We start from the raw sequence: 18348 nt of genomic DNA on the forward strand, positions 1-18348 counted from the left end.
CAAAACTGTCAGTTATGAATAATAAAGGCAAAATCACTATTAACTTTGCACGTTTGAAGTGTTATTTCATTACTGAGATCTCGGGGGGGGGGGGCGTGCGGGAAGAGAGTCTAACAGTTGAGTGCTAAGTTTCTTAAGGGACCTATTTTCTAATTAGTTAACTCTAATAAACAGATTTACAGCACATGATCAGAAAACTCATTTTATATGCACAGCATTTACTCTTTGCATTTATGGAGGATGTGTCTATTTTTCATGGTTGCATCCCTGCTCTAAGTACAAAACTCAACTCAGCCATAACTATGAAGCAGGGCCAGTGCTTCCATAACAACAGTTCTGGAAGCCTTAGCCAAATTGTTTGTCCTTAGGCTGTGCCTGCAAAGCTTTTTTAGACCCCTTGGAACAAACACTAAGGGGGAGATTTTCAACAGCACAAATAGGAGTTAGGCCAAACTGACCTTGGTACTTTTGAAAATCTCCCCCAATGCTCCCAAAACTGAAATGACAGGACTGTGAGAAAGCTTAAAGCAAATTAAATTAGGAGCTACTCAGAATTCTAAAGATTAGGTGTTACTGCAAAGTCTAGTGTCCCAGGTGCTCCCAGATTTTATAAATAGGAGGGTCACAAGGAAGTAAAGGGCATAGAATGTTGAGCTCAAGCCAACAGTGTCAAAGCAGAAGAACTTTCTAAGCAATGGCTTCTAAGCAAAGCAAATTCTCCCTGCATAAAGCATGATGCCTCTTGGGAGTGAAGGCTCTAGGAATGTTCAGACTGGAACAGTTAATTGAGTATTTTACCTTATGCTGTTCTAGGGCAGTGTGCAACTCTGAGGAGTCCAGCAGTCGAGAGAACTATTCCATTAACTTTATAATCCAGCCTGATTATATTACCAGATATTATGAAAACTATTTCCTAGTCTGTCTGTACCATACACAGATTCACAGCATTTCTCTGCTCTGGTCTTTCCTCTGTTTCTAAATACCAATAAACGATTCCCACTATCCCCTTGTCATGGGGTCATCCCCTGAGTCTTTTCAGGACTTAATCACAGACCACAGTCATGCCAGGTTTCCTTCATCAGCACCATGTTTTACTGTATTCTTTCAGCAGGCCACAGCCTATAGTGTTATATGTATTTACATTGCACAGGTAGTTTCCCCTATTTGCTTCTAGGGACAGGCATCATACTAACAGCAACCAGTGCTGGCTACCTCTGCCTTGCTTCAAGCTCCCTCCTCTTTAGCGCATCTTTCATGTCAATTTATATAATCCCACCTGCTGGGATTGCTTCCCCATCAATTAGCCTTTCAGCTGTAGTTCTACTCAGTTAATTGACACCCTGTCAACTACCTATCTTCCAATTAAGTCCCAATTAATATATACTCGTGGGTATTAAAGTGACAGGGTGATGAGTTAGCTTCTTACTCAGTGCACCCTGTTACAATCCTTCATAATAGGCATCCTCTCCTGTAAAAGCAGTTACAGGGCTGTGTTTATTATTGTGACTATTACAATGTAACTAAGCCTGTCATGAAGTGTTGGTTCTCATGCTGTGGGTAACAGAAGGGTGGGGTCTTTAATAGAAATTGAAGTCTGCTCATTGGTTTGCAAAAAGCTCAGAACCCACCAAACTGTCCTTGGCAGACCACATTCTAGCCCTGGTTAGAATGTCATTGGTTTAGAGTTTGGAAAGGGCCTTCATAACAAGTCATTTTCTTTTTTTTAGATGTATTCTATGATTTGTATTGACACAAAACTCCTACTGGGCAGAAAAGGGACATGTTGTGTCTACATGCTCTCTTATATGTCAACAATGTGTTATTTGTCAAATGTGTCCAGTTAAGGTGACAAAGTTGAGCCACAGTAACCTACATATCCTGCAAAAAAGATACAGGACCAGACTCAGCTCGTGTAGATCAGTATAGCTTCACTGACTTTAATGGCGTTACTGCCATTTACATGAGCTGAGAGTCTGGCCTAGAAGCTCCTCAAGATTTAATAAAGCAATAAACAGTTGGTTTTATCTCATTTATATTCATGCACACTCTCAGACAGTGGATTTAACTTCCTTGCGGGTCTCTTTAGGAACCCAACTGAGGAGGCAGGCCAAGTCAGTGCATCATCCTCCAGTAACCCCAGCCCCTACCCCCCCTTTCCTAGCTACAACTCCATCCACTTTCTAGGCTGTTCTAGCTAACTCCAGGCCCTCTACTGGAGCCCAGCGTGTAGTTGGCTGCATTACTATGACCTTTCCCTCAGCCAGTACAACTTGGGCCTAAATATACTGCAAACCAGTGTGTCTCACTTTGCTTTAAATCTCATTAAGTAAAATATGGCCCTGGTGACAAACAATGTGCTTTGTCACTTCCCCTCTAAGTGTGAATAGGGTGTGTGTGATTTTATAAATTTGCTGAGGTGCTAGTTGGATTTTTTTTAAAATCTGAAACCTAAAAAACAGATTTGCTAATTTGATAAGCGTTATAGCAACTATTAGAATGCAATTTGCTAGGATAACACCTTCTTGTTGAGTCAAGGGGGCATTTGCTTATGAGTTTAATGCTTTTCACGTCAATTTTTATCTTGGACAGTATTTCTCAAATCAGGACACTTGGTTATTCTTAGCCAAAGAATATATTCATAGATTCTCTGATTCCAAGGCCATTTGGGACCATTGTGATCATCATCTAGTCTGACCTCCTTTGTAATACAGGCCAGACAACTACACCCAAAATAATGCTGAGAGCAGATCTTTAAAAAAACCCAAAACATCCAGTCTTGATTTTAAATTAGTCAGTGATGGAGAATCCACCTCAACCCTTGGTAAGTTGTTCCAGTGGTTAATTGTCCTCACTGCCAAAAAATTTACACCTTATTTCCAGTCTGAATTTGTCTAGCTTCAACTTCCAGCCATTGGATCATGTTATTCCTTTCTCTGGTAGATTGAAGAGCCAGCCATCAAATGTGTGTTCTCCATGCAGGTATTTAGAGACTAATCAAGTCATTCCTTAATCATCTCTTTGATAAGGTAAAGAGACAGAGCAACTTTCATTTGGGGAAGTTTTCTAGCCGTGTGATGCAGAAGGTCAGAGTAGATGATTATAATGGCCCTCCTGGCCTTAAACATCTATGACTTTTCCTGTGGCTCAAGTTTCTTATTTCTAAAATATGCCTCGCATGACACTTTGCATTACCTGAAGCTTTCCCAGCTGTAGCTGTCAAATCAGCTGAGAAATGGTATCATGCAGGACTTGACCCATTTTACAGACAAACTATGCATATAGATTACAATACATTTTTCCTGAGGCACTGATGTAGTGGATAACTTTAAGCAATTAAATTTGAAATGTTTAGTGTTAAGTTATCTGTAAAATTGGGATAAGGAAAGTGGGGGTTCTAGTTTTTCCCCATTCTCCTCATACACCCAAATGACTGAACACTTTTGCTCAAAACTTCCAAAAAGAAAACACTCACCTTCTGGCAGAGACCACTGACGCCTTGTCTACACTACAGGGGAAATTCAATCTAAGCTACGCAATTTGAGTTACGTGAATCGTGTCACTCAAATGGATGTAGCTTAGACCTACTTACCATGGGGTCCACACTACACAATGTTGACAGGAAACACTCTCCCATTGACTCCCCCCCCTTACTCTTCTCCATACAGTGGAATACAGAGTTAATGGGAGAGCAATCTGCAGTCGATTTAGTGAGTCTTCACTAGACCCACTAAATCAACCGCCAATGCATCAATTGCCACTCATCCATCCCCCAGTAAGTGTAGATAAGCCCTGAGTAAAAGAGGATGTTAATAAATTGGGGAGGGTTCAGGGAAGAGCCACAAGAATGATTAAAGGACTAGAAAACTTGTGTTTAGTGTGTGATGGGTCTCACTCACCACTGCGGCACCTCCTGCCAGCTGTCATGGGAATTAGCTCTGCTCACCAGAGCACCCTCCTCTGGTGATGCCTCAGCCCATCACTTTTGTTCCAGGACCAACACCACACCCAGGACCGCAGCATCCTCTTCAGTGACATTGCCTGTCATGCCACGCTTTGTGTTCCCCCCTTCCAGAGCACCTGCAATCTCTGTCCCATCACTACTTCAGTGGCAATTGTAGTCCATTGTCCTGGGGCCGCTTCCCATGCGGCTCCAACACCCTCTTCTGCCCTTACCTCAGGGCCTCAGCCTGCAGGCCCTAGCAGCCAGCCAGGAGCTCTCTTTAGCTCCCCCAGTCCCTGGTGCTGGTGCTGGTGCCCCTTCCTTCTGCTAGGAGCCTGGTCTTCTCCCATCAAGCTCTAGTCAGCTACTAAACTCTGCTCTGCCATGCAGCCCTTCTTATATGAGCCTGCCGGGCCATGATTGGCTACTTCTCTCAGCCTCTTTCTAATTGGCTGCCTCCAGCACAGTCTCCCTAGGGCTGCTTTTAACCCGTTTTCTGCCAGTGAGGGGCAGCTGCCCCATCACACAGTGATAGACTCATGAAGCTCCATTTATTTAGCTTTACAAAGAGAAGGTTAGGGAGTGATTAATTACAGTCTATGGGGAACAAATATTCAATAACTGGCTCTTTAGTCTAAGAGATAAACGTATAACACGATTCAATGGCTGCAGGTTGAAGCTATACAAATTCAAACTGGAAATAAGGGGTACATTTTTTAACAGAACAGTTTACCAAGGGTGGTGGTGGATTCTCCATCATGGTCATTTTAAAATCAAGATTGGCTGTTTTTCTAAAATATCTGCTCTAGGAATTATTTTGAGACAGTTCTCTGGCCTGTGTTGTACAGGAAGTCAAACTAAATGGTCACAGTGGTCCCTTCTGGCATTGGAATCTATGAAATTCTGGCCTCATTGAAGGTGATGTCAAAAGTCTCACTGATTCCAGTGGAGCGAGGATTTCACCCTGAGTCTGGGAAATTTCAGCCCAAAAGGTTAAAGGTTTGGAACATTCTGCACAATTGGAAACAAATGTTAGAAGTGAAAGAATTCTGTAAACCACCACAGAGTTTGCTCCTGTTCCCCTTATAATAATTACCTTTCAGTATGACCATTTCCTATAGTCTCATGTGCATGTAGCATTTTTTCTTATTGTGTGGGCTCTTAAGGAAAAATTACTAATGTACTGTAATCCCTATTGTTTGCAATAGCTTCAGGTGCATACACAAAGAGATGTGAAGATTCTGGCCAAGAGTTTCAAAAGAGATGCCTAAGGTTTGGCTCTAGTATCTATATTTAAGCATCTAAATAAATTCCCTGATTTTCAAAAGTACTGAGCACCCAGTAGCTGCCATTGACAGTACAAATGATCAAGAATTTCAAATCTGATTATTTGCCTCCTATTGGCATGCAAGGTACAAGTGCAAAGTTCTGCCTTGGATTTATTCTGTACTTTAGTCTGCAAAGCATGGAAGGGAACATCTGCAGAGCTGTTCCTTCTGGAAAGTTACATGGACTGGCATATAAATGGTGTAGCATTAACATACCCACTTCCAACACATGTACTGTACAATGTTAGTTCCTGCTGCCTAGATTCATCATGAAGAGTGAGATGCAGCCGTGACCCCCTCCCCCCAATTCCCATTCCCCCTAGCCTCTGTACATAAAGCTTTCCCCTGAGAAGGGCAAAGCCAATGGAAACAAGTCCCTCCTGAGACCATTAGGATCACCGTAATGGGCCTGGCTGGCTGTAGATGGAGGAGCCCAGGTACGTTGTACTCTTATTGATTTTGACCCTTCCTTTCTGTACATTTGGGAACAGCCGTTGTTTCTGTTAAAGATGCTACTTCTATATTCTCTTTTCCAGGACAAAGGAGGAGAGGGATGAGGATGGGGATCTGAGGTTACAGTGCCTCCATAGCTGCTCCCCAAATAGTAAGTGAACATAGCTCTCCATGTCTCTAATAGATGATGGTTTATGTAACCCCCAGAATGGTTCCTGGGAGTTTGGATACAGGTTAAAGTAGGGAGGTGGGACAAATACATGTTTGCGATTTAATCAAATAGCCAACATGCAAGTGCAATTTTAATCAAATAGGAATAATGAAAAATAACTGAACTGTGCACAATCCCATGAAGTTTATTTTAGCTGTGCATCCAAAGCAATGTTGTCCTACAATGATATACCATATAGTATCTCTAGCAACCGTTACTCCAGAGACATTTATTTTTCAAGATAAGCACCAGTTTAGAAAATTATAACTGTATAATATTCAGCATGCAATAATAATGTACAACATTTATACATGTTTCATCAGTATGTGACACTAATCCACACTGGTGCATGCGGTGAATATCTACCGTGCATAGATAAAACCAGTGAAAGCAAGTATTATTCAATAATAACTTTAATATGAATCAACTGGGCCAACTCCTGCAGTCTTTCATCAATCACTACACAGACAAATCAATAGGTCTTTACTTTGATCTTATTCAGCATTTATTCAGGCAAAATTCTTACTGTAGCCAATGGGAGTTAGCCAGCTGTTCTGTCTCATTGCTGACGAACATGGGAGTAAGGATCTCAGGGTTTGGCCCATAATGAATGCTCTTCTTTCCCTTCAATATGCAGCAAATACAAACACGGATATAGCAACATGTTGTTTATTTATGGTAAACAGCATTGTGTTCAAAAGAATCATGGAATTCTCACAAAGAAAGCTGGAGAATCCTCACTCAGCAGAGTGGAAAAGCCTCTTGGAGGGAACGCTGCTTGACAGAGCTCCCGGAAGTGACCTGCCAATACTATTGAGATTTGGAAACCTGAGAGTATTCCACTTCCTCTGTTTTACTGGGATGCAGAATGCACAACCACATCTCAGTGTCCACAGCCTTGATAATAACAAGGACAGTGATACCTCTACAGTTTTGTCCTAGCAGCTCCATGGACTTACATTCTCCACGAATGGTTTCTTGATGGTGGTGGTCATCAGATCTACTGGCATTTACTGAGGCTTGAAGGCAGCTTTGGTATCACAAAGGCGGATTAGCACTTGAGCTGAAAGAGTTGCATGTCAGCTGTGGATCCATTACACAAACTATATATTTTTTTCCATTTCCATATAGCTGAGGTGTAATGAAACAAAACTGATTATTTCTGATTATTCTATTTGTGTTTCTGATTACATCAGTATAACATGAATCCTAACCTTGTTCTGGGACACACATGCACATCCAAACTCTCTTTCTCTCTCATCCCCCCCACCCCAATATCATGCACACATGCACAACCATCCCACCCTCTTGAGGAAAACATTTGAGAGCCTTGCATTGTTCCTTAAATGTCAACAAATTTGAACTCAATAAGGTGAGGTGTTCCAGAGCTGAGCCCCACACTGAGAACTCCCCGCCCTTAATCCTCAAGCTGCTTGAAATTTTGACAACCTGGTATTTTCCCCCATCAAAAAATGGCATTTTGTTAAAAACTAAATGTTTTGTGGAAACTGTCACAATTCAGGGCAACTGTACCTGTATTTCCCTGCTGTAGTCCAGCAAGGGCCACTCTCAGGCCTCCAGCTCCCCAGACTTCAGCTCTCTTGGGCAGAGACATAATATTTTCTCTCTCTTGACCAGGATATTTCCAGGCTCCCTGCATACTCTGTGAACTTCGCAGCAAAGTCATACTGCCTAAACAGGCCTGCTTTACTTTTCTCCTCAGAGATGGTAAACAGTATAATTGATACAGTTAGGCTACGACCCAGCTCTTTCTCAGCAAGCACATTCATTCTTAAGGTAAAAGCATTTCAGAGAAAACCTATGAAAACAATAAAAGAATCTACATGCATGCTAATAAGCTTACCAGAGATCACCCCAACTCCAACAAGGGGTCTGGCCAGTGAACAGTCCTTCAAACCCCTGCAAGTGGGTTTTCTGTGATCACAAGTTCATAAAAGCTGTTTGCTCAGAACAAGCACACTCATGAATCTGTGAGTCACTCGTTTGGGCCATCTGATCCTGTGAATAGGTCCTCTCCCCAGAGCAGAGATTCAAAAGAGCAAGTCCAGAGGTGGGCATTTGCATTCCCCTCCTCCCAAGTACTTCCTAGGAAACCTACTCAACTAACAGTTCATTTTTGTCTTAGCCATTGTTTAGGACAGTCCATTGAAGCTCATAATGCTTCCCAGGGCTTATATTAGTCATGTCTCCAAGACAAATGACATACAATCCCATGATAACACATACATATTTGCATTTTTAAAACAATGAGTTCCTAAGATATTTAAACTTAATTCAACAATGTTTAATTTAATTCTATAAGGTTTGTCCAGGATACGGCAAGAAGTTGCCATACCTGTCACAGAAACACATTGCTTTCCATGAAAATTTTGTTGGGAAGGGTTCTCAGATCCAGGAGAGAAATTCTGGTCAAAATGAGAGAAACTGACTGCAGAATAGCCTGGTGGTTAGGGCACTCACCTGGGATGTGAAAGACCCAGATCCCTGCTCTGCCTGATTCAGAGCAGGAGCATGAAATTGGGTTTCCCACATCCTGAGCAAGTTAGCTCTGGCTATTCTGGGATCAGTCTCACTTTTTTGTGAAAGTTTTGTGTTTGTTCTGCATCAGAAAGAAAACTAATCTAAAAACCTCAACATTTTTCACAAAACAGACTTGTTGTTTTCCAGCCAGCCCTACTCAGATCCTTCCCTCTAGGGACACAGCTTGAACACACCAGCTAAACGGAAGGGGTTGCAGAAGCACACTCTAAGAGGAGTGTCTCTCAGGTAACCAGCCCAAGCTTCTGAGGATGTTTTAGATCAAAGATCCAAGTCAGTATCTTGAATTGCACCCAGAAGCAATCGGGAGCCATTGCATTTCCTGGAGAACTTATGAAACTTCTTCCCTGTGGCTAATACTGCCCAAACATTTGAGAAGCTGCATTGTGCCCAAAGCACACCTTTACAGTGCTCTTCAGGTAGATGTTGTACTCTTCCCTGTAGAGGACATTGCAATAGTCCAGCCTGGAAGTCCTAGAGGCCTAGGGGATGGTGGTAAGGTCTGGATGAGAAAGAAAAGATCACAAATTCCAAATGCAGATGAAGTAAAGCGTTCCCAGCCATCACCACATCCTGGTGTTGTAGGATCACACAGGAATCAAGAGCACCCCCAAATTATGAAGCTTTCTTTAAAAAGACACAAAACACTTAATAATGGGGCAGGAACCATCCCTGGCATACTCTCAAAATCCTTCCTCCAACCTACCAGCATCACCTCTTTCTTGAGCTTTATGCAGCTCACTCTCAAAGTCCACATCTTAGATCAGCATTGGGTAAGCCCAGACATCACAATGGAAGACATAAATCAGTGTGTCATTTGCATTCTGTAACAACACAGCCGAAATCACTTAAGTAGCTGCCCTGGGTACCTCGTGGACATGCCTTGCCTACCCCGGCTCACAGAAAAGCCTCAGAGCAGAACATGCATTGTCCAGAGCTTAGAGAGGAAAGAATAGAAGCATCCTAAAGCAGAGCTGTCTGCCCAGTCCGAGCCTGCAGACTAGTTAATAAACCTCAGAGCCCTCTCAGGCTGCTAATCAGCCCCAAAGTATGAGTATGGACCCCTGACCATTGTCTGTCTCTAGGGAGAGGTCAGTGCCCAGTGAGAGCAGTGCTGACTCCATCCCAAACTCAGGCCTGGAGCTGAAATGGAACAACCAAACCTGAGAACTCCAAATGACACCAGAACTGCCTCACTAGACCTTTATAATAGACTTCCCCACAGAGGGAAGATTAGCAACAGGCTGATAACTCTCCATCCTGCCAGTGACAAACTACAGCTACTTGCAGAAGGGAAACTGGCACCTGACCCTACAGGAGAGAAACACTGACAATCTCAGGCATCAGTGGGCCTAATAGCTCTTACTTCAGCAAGCCAACAGGGGCATGGGTGCAATTCAAAGGCCACAAGCGGAAGCTCGTGCAGTATATTCAGAGCGGGCTGACCGAGAAGACATTGTGTTTGGCCCCTCTGGGCACCGATCCTCCACCGTGACACCAGCCATGCCAGTCCAGATTCAGTGGATCATGTCTGTGAAGTAGGTGAAAAATTCCTCACAGCACTGACCATGGGACTATTTCAGGGCAGAGCCAGACGTCACTTACCTGCCTGTGAATCAGAGCAATTCTGCTGCCAGATGTATCTGTACAGAGATATTGGAAGAGAAAGCGGCTTTCACCACCACTGCATACGTACCCCAGTTGCATGGACTCAGCATACAATCTTGGCCATTAGTGCTCCAATTTTTCAGCATGGATGTCTGATCTCTCCATTGCTCTGAGGACATCATCAGCTACCAAAACAAAATTCTGGGCCATTTCAGCCCTATGTCTGAAATCTGACAGCAGTACCAAATGCTTCTAGGGTTGGCTGGCCACCATTTCCTCAATGGACTTTCCCAGAAAGCAAAGTGTAGCAGATGGGTTATGATTGTCAAAATAATTTATATCAAGAGAGGATATCTTGACCAAGAACTCGTGAAGGGGTGGTGCAGACACTCTCTTCCTCCTGTTTTTATACTGTCAGAGCAGCTGTAGTCAATCTGATCTGCTATGTAGACTGAAAGCTCCTTGCAAAGGGAGACTTTCTGGTCTGAGACTTGGTGAAAGCAGCCTGAGTTACTCCGACAGCCCAGGACGTGGAACAGTGGATCAAGGTTAGACTTGCTAATGGAGCAGAACTCCAGAGGGAGTAGCAGGAAGGGAGGAGTACAGAGGATGGGAATAAATTTGGAAGGAGCAGAACTCATGGCCAAGTCTGAAGGCATGGCAAAGGGTGGGAGCAGGAGTGGCACGGCTACACAGGCAGCCTCGGTCAGGAGAGAACAGAGGTAGAGCAGGCAAAGGATGAGGAGAGGATGTGTGGGAATGAGGAAGAGGAGGCAGGGGAGGTGATACTGAGATGACAGGTGAGCGCTTACAGGAGCAGAGGAGGAGCAAGGAGAGAAGAGGATTAGAGACTAGGAAGAAAGAGAGAGGAGAGGGGCTGAAGGGGAGGGCAGAGGCCAGGAATCAGGAGACATGTAGGAGATTCCCAGAGAGCACAGAAAGTAAGGCAGGGAAGAAGTTGCTGCATCTGGGCTATGCAGTGTGGGAGAAAGGAGACCTGCTGTGATCCACCATGCTAAATCAGCTGTTCTAGGAGACACAAGAGGGTGTGTGGTTCCAGCAGAGAGAAGGTGTCAGTGTCTGAGTTTGCAGGGAGGGGTTCAGAGAATCATAGAAAGTTGGAAAGCTTCTAGCAAAAGAGCAGACCTTGAGAATGGGAGTCAGGAGAGAGGGAGGGGAACAGGGTGGAGAGAGTCCACCAGTTCCAACCAGAGCAAGAAGAGGTTCCTCAGCGCTGTGTTTTGCTCCGGCCATGCCAGTGACAGCAGCTGCTACCAGTCCCTGTGCTCTGAGAAGGAGGCGGCCAAGTGATGGGGGAGTGACTTAACCTTCTGACTAACAGCATTCTGAACTAGGTAAGGGATCTGGGCAGCCATGCATGTCACAGCAATGTTACTCTGAGGAAATGGGAATACAAAGCCCCAACTATTTACTCTGATTAAAAACATGAGTTACCAATAAAGAATGGATGAGCAAACCCAGAGATGCTGAGGATGATCCTTGGAATAAATATAATTCTATCAGGAACTTTTGAAAGAACTTGGAAAAGCCTTACCTATTAACTTTGCAAGAGAAACCAGAATACCAGTCTCAAAGACTAGCTCTGCACTGTTAGCAGTGACAGATGTTACCCCAGGTCTGGCTTCTAATCACTGGGGAAAAGGTTTATCCAAGTAAGTTTTCTACCATATAGAGAGGAATTTGTAGAATTTCATTACTACAAAGGTTGTATCGAACTCCCCTTTCTTGCTGTATGCCAAATCCCTGTCAGACGTTTTATGGGGTGTGACACAAATGCACTGAGCTTCTCCTTGCCATCTGTCAGTCTGTGTGAGATTAGAGCCTCCCTTCTGACAAGAAATGTGCCACAAACCCCAACTCAGCGTCAAAATGCACTAATACTCCACTGTGCAGGTTGAGTTACTTTGTCCCAATGTTCAACAGTATTTAGATGCCTGGAGAAGCAGATAAGAGGTTAGTGGGATTTTCAGAAGTCCCTAGTTTCCTAATGTTGTATGCAGTGTAGTTGTGGCCGTGTCGGTTCAACCTTGCATTTAGCTGTGACACTCAGAGTACCTTTCCCAGACTTAAAAAAGAGCTCAGTGTGACTTGAAAGCTTGTGTCTCTCACCAGCAGAAGTTGGTCCAATAAAAGACATCACCTCACCCACTTTGTCTCCCTAGTTTCCTAAAGCGGACTTAGGCCTAACACGATTAAGCACTTTGAAATCCCACTAGGCCCTAACACAGAGTGCAGGGAGTTAACATGTGAGCCTGCACTCTGTCACCAATTATTCCCCCGTCCCCCCCAAGAAAGCTGATAATTAAAGGTAATTCAGTAATGAAAGCTGGTGGTCTTGGGGAGCTAATGAGCCAATGAGTCCATCAGCTCAAGCCTGTTAAAGAGGCAGAGGAAGGAGATGCGGGGGGAGAAAGGAATAGGGGCGAGCCAAGCCTTAGGGGAGAGCGATCTCTGCTCCCCTCTGGTACTGAGGAGATGGTCTAAAGCAGAGGTCCCCAAACTGCGGGGCACACCCCTCTCAAGGGGCACGAACGAATGTTCAGGGTGGGGGCGTGGCTGGGACTCGGGCCAGCCCCCACAGTGGGCAGGGAGGGAGTGCCACCCAGCTCCGCTTCTGGCCCTGTACCTGGGGCCCCACTCCCGGTCCTGCATTCCGCTGCCAGCCCCGCACCCGGTGTCCTGGCTGCAGGCTCTGCGCCCAGGGGTCTGCGCCAAGGGCTCCACTCCTGGCCCTGCCCCCAGCTGTGGCCCCAGCCTCAGCCCCCTTACCCCGTCTGCACCCCCACCCCCAAGCCGCAGCCCCAAGCCGCAGCCCCTTCCCAGCCCCTGCTCTGGAGGGAGGGAGGGAGTCAGACAAGGGTAAGGTAATGTGTGAGGAAAAATATGTGGGGACCACTAGTCTAAAGCATAGGCCACATCGACAGTAGACTGTTGCACAGGCCTCTGAAGGGGTTGGCGGAGGGAACTCCAATGGCATGGTAGACACACAGCCAATAGAGTCTGAGCTGGTTTCTGGGGTGCAAAAAGGCAGGAGCAGAGCTCGCCCTGCTACAAGCCTCTGTCTGCTTCATTAGGCACCGAAATGCCTTAGAAAATTAGGCCTTGGTTAGTTAGATGCTTTCTGGTGCCCCTGTGACCACTCATAGTTTTCACTCTTTACAAGACACTCCGGAAGCTTAAAACATGAACAAGCAAACAACGAATGGCCCATGCGCCTTTATTATTTCGAGGAAAGCCTGCAGTTTGGTAATGTTGATAAGCACCAATGACAGCACTATGGCATCAGTCAAATCTTACCTTGAAAATGTACTTCTTTCTGTTAACATTGGAAATAAATCCTGATAATTAGTTATTGCTCTATGTCCAAGCAGCGATTAATTGCCATTTCATAATTCCCATAAATTCATGCCTCAGTGTCTGAGTTCCACACACAGAGGACAAAGCTCACCCACTGTATGCCCAGGGTTTGCATCTCCATTCTCCAGCTCCTTGAATGTCTGGATCTTGGCTCTTTCTCCATGAGCCAGACACTGGCTTCGCGTCACGGCATTTTGGAATTGCTTTCTCTGGAACATTAACTTTTGCATCATTTCCTTTCACCAAAATACACCCGTTGAGACCATATATCTGTTTAGCACAACGCTCCCTGAATGAGGCAGTAAGCTGCTTAACTCTTCACCAAGCCACATTTAAAACCTCATTTCTCACCTAAACAGCAGGACCTTTGTCTTTTGAGGCAAACGGTGTTCTGTTTAGCCCTACTCCGAGACTTTCCCTTTACTAGCATTTTAAGTGCTATTCTGTATATTTCCAGAGCCACACTGCCAGATTGCAATTCACTCAGTCTGGGCCAAATCGTCAGCAGGTGTAAACTGGCTAGCTCCATTGATGGAAATGGCACTGCACTGAGTTACACCAGCTGACGATCTGGCCCTCTGTATTTAGTCTTGCACAGTTTCTCAGAAAGAACATATTGCTACTGTGGGATCTGTTTTCATGCTGATTTTTACACCCAGAGCTGGATTTAAGTACAAACAGAGCAAGGCTATTCTGGAGGCCTGAGTTACTGCCTGTAATCTTTTGTGTCTTGTTTTAATCACACTGGGAAATCCAGTTTGTGAAGCTCATGCTCCCAAATCCAGCTTCTCATTCTGACTCCCCGCATAAGGCTAACCAGCCCACAAGCAGGCTGTCACACTCTGTAGCAGCAAGTGGAGGAGGGGCTCTTGGTGTGAACAAATGAAAACAGTGAATGCAAGTGGGAGTAACACATTCAGTAATATCTCCCTTCAGCAAATGAGAGACTCCTTCTGGTACAATCTCCTGTCACAGCATCCTCAGGAAATGTCGTGAGCTAGTGGTATTGATTGTGATACAGGGAACGTAGCCAACCATAACCATTCAGCTCACAACAGTGAAATGATATAAACATACAGGCCAGATCCTGAGTTGGTGTAAATTGAAGTAGCTTCATTGAAATCAGCAGAGCCATGCTGATTTACATCAGCCGAGGATCTGGCTCACAGAGCTCAATTGTAGCCCTTCAGGGTTCAGCCACTTCCCATGAATGAGAACTGGAACTCCAGGAGCCACTCTGCCTCTCCCTCCAAGGCCGCAGCAGCTGTCCTTTTCAAGGGGAGCTTGGTGGGCCTGTGTGGAAGGGAGGCAGCGTGGGCCATAGCCCCATGCCTCCCCGTCCCCTTTGAGGAGACTAGAGCAACCATTGCCACAAAGACCATTCCCAGAGCCCAAGGCCGGTGGTTGTGCCTGGGCTTTGGGCCGAGGCACTGGGGATGGAGAAAAGCTCCCAGTGATCTCACCTCCCTTGCACACCCACCCCGCTGGTCTTGGTGCAGGGATTCACTCACAGCACCTGGTCAGAGACAGAAAATGTAAAACTGTTATGGCCAAGGTTTGGTGGCAAACGGACAGCCAGCAAGGTCTTGTGGTGTGCCGCTAGGCCACGGTACTGCTGATGAAAAGAATTGCACTAGTGGCTCACAGGTTGTGGCTGGAACTGGGGATAATAGGTGTGAAAGTGCCTTTCTGGTGAGTGTCTCTCAGCTGCTGGCTATGTCCGTTCTCTATAAGTAAGTGGGATCCCATCATGTCCATTGAGGGTGCAGACATGAGATAATCCTCCAGTGTTTCCTGTTACATAATAATAGCAGGTTCCCACAACCATCCTTATTTCACACAGTGTTCAGCAGCAAGAGAAGCTAATTGGTTGGCTGTAGTCATGTTTTTGTGATGTCATTTGCCTCTCGGCCTAGCCGGAGTTTCACTGCTCCAGTTGAGATTCATTTCTTCAAGCTAATTTCCAGGAACACCAACCCCAAAAGTTCAAAAATCATGAGCCAGACCCTAAAACATCACGAGAGTGGCCCAAATAGAATGAGATTTTAAAAAATGATTAAATAATATTTTCCGGTCTGTCCTCCGATTATTGGCATGCCCCCACCCATGGAACTCAGGAAATTTCCGGCCCCCGCTGCAGGTTCTTTCACTAGAGAACCCATCTGAGATCAGGGCCCCACTGTGCTAGGTGCTGTACAAACGCAGCGAGAAAGACAGTCTGTCCTGAAGAGGCAACATTCTAGTGCAAACTATAATGGTGTGTTCATGACATAGGAGCGGGAACTAGCACTCATCAATTTCATCCCACACAGGGAGCCATTAGAGGGGAACCACTCCTGGGCAGGACTCATGGTGGTGACCTGCAGGTGAAAGGCTCTATAGCAATAGCAACATCCTGGGGCATCCAGTTTCCATACGTGCTAAAGTGACACCTGCGAAAGTGAGGCTGCTTTCTGGAAAGAGACATTTATCCGATCAAACCCTGACCTTTTCGAACTGACACATGCAGAGTCTGCCCCGGTCTAGTCACACCAGCACAGTCTCTCAAACACGGCTCTTCTTGAGTGTATGCTCAGTCTGCCAAATCCTATTCTTAAAGGCACAGCGCCAACTACCCCAAATCCAAATGCAACAGTAAAACCATATTAACACAACACCCAAATTCACTGCTAAATACATCTTGCAACAGAAAGTCCTTCCATCAATTACTCAGGGTCCTTATAATAACTGTAATACATCTACCTATTGTATTTCACCCACATGTGTCATCAGCCAGGTTCGCATACACAACCTTCAGATCCACAGCATAAACCTCTTCTACTGACGCTTAAAGAGAAACCAGTGAGGAGAAAAATATGCTGTTATCCTCGTACGTGGATTTAGCCCATAGAGGGAGCCAGAACACACCCATTGCCAGTGCGTTAAACAAGTATTTGTCAGACAGTGGTGGGACACTGGGTGGCCACTGGCAGGTTTCTTGGTTTCTCTTTCTGGCTGAAGAGGAGATTGTAAGCTAGTGGTTACAGACAGCCTAGCAAATGTAACAAGCCTGTTTGAGTTGTCTATGAGGAATGAATCCAGACTGCTGGATGTCCAAGCATGAGTATCTACCTCTTGATCTGAAGAGCCAGATGGAGCAGAGTAGTCATACATTTGTATATGTTGACTAGCCACTAGAGGGTGACACAGAGACACTCTGTGTAAACCTGGATACAGACACACCTAATTTGCCATGTCCCTTCCAGACAAGGCTGTGTGGCAAAGTGTTTGGGACTTGACTCTGTTATATTAGAGAACTCGGGATCTATTCCCAAATCTGCACGCTCTCAGTTATCTTATCCGAAGTGGGCGGATGACAGTTACCCCCCAAGGTTCCAATATCAGGTGTTGGCTTATAATAAAGATTGTGAAAAGTAAAGAAATAGCAGCGCCCATGGTGGAACAGCTGAGACTCAACCTTCAGGTCACTAGCTTTGCAGTTCAGTGCACCTTTAGGCTATTGGTGCTTCAGAGTCAGCAACAGTGGACTTATTAATGAACTGGATGCCTCAGGCCATTGCTAATGGGCTTCAGCCTTTTGCCTGTCAGTCACCAGTCTATAACCAGCCCAGCTCAGGAGGGATTAAAAATTGTTCCTCTCTAGTGGCTGTCTCAGTCCCCTAGATCAGATGTATTTGCAGGAGGTGTTCAGTTCCAGCTCCCACGCCACATAATTACACTTTGTGCTGATTGGCAGACTCAGCAGCGAAGCCACGGGCCACAGAGACAGACTGTTACCTGTGAGCCAGGCTGACAGTGCATTGTGTGGGCAGCTCGCCCGGACACTGCTCTGTAGACAAACCAAGGACTTTGTTCACCAGGCTGTGCATGAGCACTAAATCCACACCATTTTTTTAAAGCCAGAGTTTGCTGTTATATGCCAGTTAGTTGCAAATACGCAAACTGTCCCATTAAATAATCTGCGTTAAATGTCACACGCAGAGCTCCACGAAAGTCAGCCATTGTGAGCTTTAAGCCTCATAACCCTGTGAGGCAGCCAAGTATCATTATTGCTATTTTACAGCTAGGGAAACAGGGCGAGCAGGTCAGAGATTTCTCCCAGGTCACAAGTGACGTCAGTCGGAGCATCAGCATTGATCTTCTGACTCCCCATCCTCTGCTTTAGCCAGACGAACATAGTGTGAGTCATTCTTGATCTTTCATATGCTTTCGCAAGCTGGTTTTGGGCCAGCTTTTCAATAAAGCTCAGGGTCAGCTCTGTTAAGTGATGCGTTCTTTTGAAAATCTAGCTGCATGTGCCTGCTCTTTCGCTTGTTTTTGTGGTTTTAGTGCTTGTTTTTTGCTTGGTTTTCTATTTGCCTGTGCAGTATTGGTGCTGGTTTTGTGTGCATCAGGGCAAAAATTGTTTCTTTAGCATCAAATGAAGCAAACAAATAACTATTAAATTCTTGAGGCACCAGTCAGACAGACAGTTCAAGACAGCAAATAGGGAAAGTGGTTGCATTAATTATTATTTCTTTGTGGTAGCACCTAGGGACCCCAACTATGGACCAGCACCCCTCCTCCCCCCGGCACTAGGCACTCTGCAAGCACAGAGAAAGATGGTCTCTGTCCCAAAGAGAAAAGGAGTACTTGTGGCACCTTAGAGTCTAACAAATTTATTTGAGCATAATCTTTCGTGAGTTACAGCTCACTTCATCAGATGCATGAAGTGAGCTGTAGCTCACGAAAGCTTATGCTCAAATAAATTTGTTAGTCTCTAAGGTGCCACAAGTACTCCTTTTCTTTTTGCAGATACAGACTAATATGGCTGCTACTCTGAAATCTGTCCCAAAGGTGACTCTCCATCCGATCCACATGCCCCTCAGTCA

At 45.2% G+C, this 18348-nt stretch overlaps 1 protein-coding gene across 8 annotated transcripts in view; it reads left to right on the plus strand.

Moving 5' to 3' along the window:
• Positions 1 to 18348, plus strand: part of GSG1L (GSG1 like) — a 141503-nt gene that overhangs the window by 83640 nt on the left and 39515 nt on the right. The window contains exon 6 of one of the 8 annotated variants that reach the window (XM_074965607.1): positions 5805 to 5872. The exons of the other annotated variants lie outside the window; for them this stretch is intronic. Coding sequence (XP_074821708.1) covers positions 5805 to 5872 — 68 coding nt within the window. The remainder of the gene's footprint in view (positions 1 to 5804; positions 5873 to 18348) is intronic. 8 annotated transcript variants of the gene reach the window in all.

Source organism: Natator depressus, chromosome 10 (genome assembly GCF_965152275.1).
Source record: "Natator depressus isolate rNatDep1 chromosome 10, rNatDep2.hap1, whole genome shotgun sequence".
NCBI classification, from domain to species: Eukaryota; Metazoa; Chordata; order Testudines; family Cheloniidae; genus Natator; species Natator depressus.